Below are 6906 nucleotides of genomic sequence, written 5' to 3'. Positions count from 1 at the left end.
GACCGTTTAACTTAAGTATTTTTGTGCCTGACACGGGACTTTGAATTCAGCCAACGAGAAGCGTGTGTGCCACCACAGATGTGGATCGCACTTTTTGTAAACTGATTAGTGCCTTAGGGCACTAATAGTATAAAACGTGTGGAGAGGCGGATTGTAACTTGTGAATCTCAATAAACACGTGTCCGATAAGCCGTTTTACTTCTTGGCCACATGTTGCCCAGCAGTAGTACCAGACCTGTGGAATGCCTTAAGAGCCCAAGCAGTGTTCATGTATAACATCTAAACAGCATGCCCGACGCTCAGAGCGGGCCAGGTCCGCAAGGTTTGAGGGGGGGGGGGGATAATTAGGGCGTCTCGAGTCTCGACCACACACATGGTTGTTAGTTAAATTTGTACAATTTCTTTCGGAACAAAATGTCTCGAGACTTTTCTGCAAGCAGAACTGTTTCCATAGAAGGTTATTGACATTATTTTTTTTCCAGTTGGTGTGATTATCTACTCACGGCCCAAGGTATTTGGTGTCAGCGTGTTCTTAAATTTCATTAACCTCATTGACATTATCCAGCTCTGAGAAACTATGTGAAGTTTAATAAAGGAGAGTGATGGAGGGAGTCGATGTATAAGACTGAAATTTTTCCTGAAAGCATGTTACACTGAATCTAAGAAATATAGTGTAAAATATGTCAATGTAAAAAGTAGTAAATTTCAATAAACAAGTAATAGCAGGTACATACTGCATCATTTACCTACCTTCAACGTGCACTGACAGGCTAATGATGATGTGGTTTAAGACGGTGTGTCGACGGTTACGGCTGGGCGTGTCGGCAGCAGTGGCGGAGGAGCTGAGATGCTGATCCTGTTGCAGGTCTCCTCGCCAGCTTCCGCCTGAACCCGTGGCGCGCGGACGACGACGGCGCGGCGCGGCGCTACCCGTGCCCGCTCTGCGGCAAGAAGTACCGCTGGAAGAAGTCCGTGCTGGCGCACGTGCGCTCCGAGTGCGGCCGCAGGCGGTCCTTCCAGTGCCCGTTCTGCGCCTACCGCGCCAAGAGGAACACGCACCTCAAGGCTCATGTCAAGTCCATCCACCCGGGAACCTCGTGTCTCTAGAGACCAAACCCTGAGCTTGTTGTTGTTGCTTGATCGTTACTGTCCGCCAGTGCCAGGGCCGGATTCACTGCCTGTGGGGCCCCTAGGCTGAGTCTGTGGTGCGGGCCCTCTCTAAGGGGAAGGAGTATCCCCTTCCAGTGAAACAGTGAGTGCCTGTTGCCTGGGTCTGGGTGGCTAGTTTATTTTAATTGACCTACAAAACTCATAGTTTTGATCAATCTTCCATTTTGAAAAAAAATTAGTTTATTATTAAACTAGACAGTTTAACCAAACAGTATTTAGAGGTTAAGGAATTAAGTGACACCAAAACCGATGAAAATAATCGATAATTTCTAAATGCTGACACAACTCATATGTCAGCTTTCCACAGAAGAGTTTAGTTCGGCGCAATTAATCCACACAAAACAACTGGACACTATGTCGACGCGTATTGTAAGAATATAACAAGATCCACATCGCAGTATAATTTTTTTTTCGTGTCGTGTGGTGCAGGCCCTCATTTGTGGTGCGGGCCCATAGGCTACAGCCTAGATAGCCTGCGCCTAAATACGGCCCTGGCCAGTGCTGAGTACAAGGACAGACAACAAAATATACGTCTATAAAGTTATTTTTAAAGTTACAGATTTTAAATGAAAATCAAAATAATTTAATGAATACCTATACTCGGGACATGTAGCAATAGCTTATGAAATATGCATTGTGTGTATGTATGTACATATTCTATTTTTTACCAATTTTTTGTTAACTTGCTTTTCTTGTCTGTCTGTTTGTTTTTCAGTTCGGTACAAATTTTACAATCAATTTTAAACTATCTTCTAGATGAGCTAGAGCCTTGAAACTTTAAACATAGCTCAGAACGTAATGACAGACAGATAATATATACATATTATATAAATAACAGCTAATAATATATAAAAATATAAAAATAACAGCTCACAATGATGTGATTGCACTTATTCTTGTCATGGTCCTACAACTTTGTATATTACTTTGAGCTGTAATGATTAGAATTGGCTTGACATACACAAAGCTTTTTTGATTACAGATAGCAGACCCGATGAAGGTCCTAGCCAATTAAATCTTGATGAAGTTCAGCTTTTGATTGAATCATATCCTTTTGTTTTAAGTCAACATGTTTCCCGCCATGTCGATACTTTCATGAAACAGATCAAACAAAATGACAAATTTCTTGGTGGAAAAATCATTGCTATATGGACATGAATTGAGTTTCAGAACTGTTCAAAAATAACAATGTAACATATTGATATAATATTGGTACGTATGTACAACAATATTGTATTTCAGATACGATCAGGTGAAGAGAAACTGAAACAAACCTTTTATTTGCCAAATGTCTCTGTTATAATTCCATCATGATGTTTAAAATTGATTGTAAAATTTCACACACATAATACTAAAATGCAGAATTTAATTATTTAAATTAAAATTTTTTCATATTTCACATTTTTAAAATGGAATAAAAAGTATAAAATGATTTTTCGTAGTCCCATACAGTTTTATAACCCCATACAAATTGTCCTGAAAATTTGTACTACCTATGAAAATACTTGTAAAATTTAAAATGAAAAATGTGGGGCGCATTCAATTGATAATAGTGACGAGTGTACGGAGTAGCTGTTGAGAAAACTCGCGCAATACAAGACTAAAAAGCATAAAAAAATTATTTAATTGAAAAAATTTTAATATACCACATTTTTAAAATGCACTAAAAAGTATAAATAATTATTTCTCCTTGCCCCTCATAGATTTATAACCCCATACAGATTATATTTATCTTTAAATTTACAGAATTTAAAAGAAAATTTATAAAAATAATTTAACGACGTCACATACTTGGGAAGTTTAGCAATATCTTATGAAATATACATGGTGTGTGTGTGTTCTGTGTATATATAAACTATTTTTTCTGTTGTCAGTTTACTTCCAAACTTATTTTAAGTGAGTTATAAGAGTACAAAATTGGTCTGCATTATACTACCAGCAAACTTTACATGTGTGTTTTTATTATTAATGAAAATATTAAAATAAGTTAATGTACACAGTGGCTGCATTCCATTTTGTCGCTGATCACTCGCAATGTGTGTGGTGTTGCTAGTACAGTGTATCTATCAGTCTTACTTAAGTATCTAGATTTGCATGGTTGGGTAATGTAGAATGCTGTTAACATTCAGTTTTAATAAACTTACTCTGTAATATGTTAGTTAACTATTTCAGTTGGCAGCATTACCTTTGATGCGTGATACCTTAAAAAGTAATATTTTACGTGGTATACTGCTTTTGGAGTGAAAATTTTGGAAATTTGGTAATGTTACGTTGTGTGGAAAAATGGTAGAGTCAAACCTCAATAATGCAAACCTGATGGGACCATATTTTTATCACTTTGCAATAACAAGGTTTGTATTTACTTAACTATTACAAAATTTAATCACACTTGTTATATAATTTTAAAATCAAATTCAAATAAAGTTAGAAACATTTTTCACATTTAGTACATGCATGACATCCCTAAAATAATAGTACATATTCCAAGGAAACTTGCACACAGTTTTATGCAGCACCAAATGTAATTTTTTAAGGATTGTTACATACAATTTTATGAATGCTAAAAGAAAAAAATATATACTGTATTACTTTTTACAAAAAGATTTAAGACAGAAGAATAAAGCAATAGTTTAGAAACTACCTACAAAAAGACATACATACCATCATTTTGGAAGAATATGTAATTTCTAAGCATTTCACCCCCCCCCCCCCCCCCCCCTTCCCCATCAACCTCTTCATCCACACTGAACCAATGCAATGGCATCAGTGTTATTTTAGCTGAATCTTTGATTTTTTCTTTACATTATTATGGGATATTTGCTTTAACCATCCTTTATTTCACATAATTTTTTCCCCTTGGGACAAAAACAGCTTTGTATTATGTATTAACCATCCTTTTGTATTAAACAAATTAATTTTCACTATAATGCCCACATAATTTGTAGGCACTATGAAAACATTGTGTATTAATGAGAGTTATGTATTAAACAGGTTTTTATTAATGAGGTTTCACTATCCATGTTAATGTAGTACTAAAATTTTGTTTTAACACATTAAAAAATAGATCACTATGTTCTGTGCATTACAATTATCTTGTAGGTTTTTTTGATAAAAACTCCATAGGTGGTTACAAGCAGGCTAATGTAGTAGACCTCATAAACTTTTATGAAAGCCTGCTGATACAGTTATTGTCTTATAGAAGTTCTAGTTAACAACACCAGAAATTGGTGATCCTTCCAGCTAAAGCAGGGTATTACTAACTTCAATACAAATATCTTAAAAAAATAGTTGTTTTGCTAACATCTACATTGTAACTTCCTTTGTGATCAATAAATACTTTGGTAAATATATTCCTTTATAAGTCATTATTTGGTGTTGTGTCAATTTCCAAGATCCCAAATTCAGCATTTTGACAGAGACATATGTCGACCTCCAAAGCATACCTCGTTATGTCTCTGTATTGTTTTGTACTAACATAATGGCTAAGTTGGTGGACAGTAATAACTATAAGCCGTATGGAGCTTTTCCATCAAGCTGTACTAGTACCAGAAATGACATATTTATTTCATTTTAATCTCTAATTTATTTGCAGGATAGGAATGAAATGATGTTGGCCACCACACTTTCAGGCAAATTAAATTATAAAATTAATTTTTGAATTTTTTATTTATTTATTTTTTTATTTCTGAACTTCGTACTTGTACAAGTGTATGAAAAATGTGGGTAGATGCATATAAATACATTCAAACCTCAATAATGCACACCTGAAAGAACCATAATTCTGTCACTTTGCAATAACAAGATTTGTTAAAACCAGGGGTGCAAGAACAGGGGGGGCAAGGGTATTTTGCCCCCCCTCTGAAACCTTGAAGTGGGGGCAAACGGGGGCAAAGAAAGTGCTATGTAATCAATTTTTGGATAATAAAACTGCTTAAATAGCACCATTTTCCACCTTGAAGTACAAATTTTCCCGGACCCCCCGCTTCAATAGGAGGGATCGATGATTCTTTATAAAAAGGTATATTGCCCCTCCCCCCCCCCCCCCCCCTTTTGGAAATTTAGTTGTTGCACCCCTGGTTAAAACCAACCTTTTACTAAATTTAGTCACAATTTTTATATTATTTCTAAATAAAATTTCAAATAAAGTTAAATCTTGCACACAGTTTTATATCGCACACAGAATGTACTTTTTTTTTTTTTAGGGATTAAAAAATACAATTTTAGGATGGCTACACCTGTGGCTCAAAAAAAATATTTTCTACTGTATTACACAAAAAGGCTTAAGACGGAATAATAAAGCAGTGGTTATAAATGTTCTACAATGAAGCAAAGCAATGGCATCAGTATTATATTAGTTGAAACATCACATTGTGTCTTGACATAAATCTGGGATAGATGTATTAATCATTCATTTTTACTACATGTAATTGTTTTCCCTTGGAACGAAAACAACTTTGTTTTACATAATAACTGTACTTATTGATGAGGTTTCACGGTACTGTGATGGTTGTGCGTGTAGTTCCCAGGTTCGACATGGCGGAGTCGTTGGATGCGGACCGGCCCTGGGCGTCGTGGGGTCGCGGCGACGACCCCAAGCTGTTCCCCTGCGGCCAGTGCGACAAGGCCTACAAGTCGCGCCACACGCTGCTCCGGCACAGGAAGTTTGAGTGCGGCAAGGAGCCACAGTTCCGGTGTCCCTGCTGCCCCTACCGGGCCTACCACAAGTGCAACCTCAAGTCGCACGTCAGGAACGTCCACAAGCTCGTTTAGCAGCTCTGGGACACCGACCTTCCTCTCTTGAGGGATCGCCAGTAACGTTCACTTCTCTCGAGAGATCGTCAACGATCTTTGCTTTTTCTCTTGAGAACTTGTTAAGATAGTTAACTTTATTTCAGGAGCTAGCCAAGAAGCTTGTCTAAGTTCACTTCCTCTCTTGAGAGATCATCAATAATGTTCACTTCTCTCGAGAGATCATCAATAATGTTTGCTTTTTCTCTTGAGAACTTGTTAAGAAAGATTTAACTTCATCTTGAAGTTTGAAATGAAACTTTACTTCCTCTCTTCAGGGCTTTTCAAGATTTACTTACTTTCTTAAGCACTTGAAAGAAAGTTTGTATCAATTTTGAGACCTTGTCAAAAATGTTTACTCTCTCTTGAGATCTTGTTAAGTAAACTCGGTTCCTCACTTGAGAATATTTGTGTCAAGTGTTGGTGTGAAAGCGAGCTAGCAACGAGACTTCCTGAACACCGAGTGCCACAAATTGGGGGTATATTTTCTTGTTAATGTCTGTGATCCGGAGAGACACTGCTATATTTTGTTTATTTAAAAACTTTCTTAGTTATAGAGCATTTGGTCTAGTTTCACTGAAGAATAATTATAGAAGATAATTATATTGGTTACTGAAGTAGTGATTGATTATACATTTATAACATTTTCCATTTGTTAACATGTATGTAGAATTTTTTTTTCTCACCTAACCCATATAAAGACATTAAAATTACAATGGCAAACATTTAAAAAACCTTACAGCGTCTATTCTAACAAAACAGATAAAAATAAATTTTGTCCAAAGTGTTATTTGATGAACTGCATCAGTAAATAATAAAGTACCATTTAAATTTTTTATGTGTAAACATCTCAGCACTCGGTATACAGCATTTGGTAGGAGTAATTTTGTGATAATGGAACGGAAATAGATGAACGGAAATGTGTTAAAAAGATGGCGGACTCACATG

General features: G+C 36.2%; 1 protein-coding gene across 1 annotated transcript; it reads left to right on the top strand.

The window, feature by feature from the left end:
- Positions 1 to 288: 288 nt before the first annotated feature.
- Positions 289 to 5940, top strand: LOC134534597 (zinc finger protein 425-like). The gene is made up of 3 exons (XM_063373078.1): positions 289 to 322; positions 866 to 1099; positions 5690 to 5940. Exons 1-3 carry the CDS (start codon positions 289 to 291, stop codon positions 5938 to 5940), a joined length of 519 nt encoding a protein of 172 aa, XP_063229148.1.
- Positions 5941 to 6906: the final 966 nt, after the last annotated feature.

The sequence above is a fragment of the Bacillus rossius genome, chromosome 7 (genome assembly GCF_032445375.1).
Source record: "Bacillus rossius redtenbacheri isolate Brsri chromosome 7, Brsri_v3, whole genome shotgun sequence".
Classification (NCBI taxonomy): domain Eukaryota; kingdom Metazoa; phylum Arthropoda; class Insecta; order Phasmatodea; family Bacillidae; genus Bacillus; species Bacillus rossius.
Note: the sequence above shows the minus strand (reverse complement) of the source record. Positions and strands in the feature narration are given on the sequence as shown.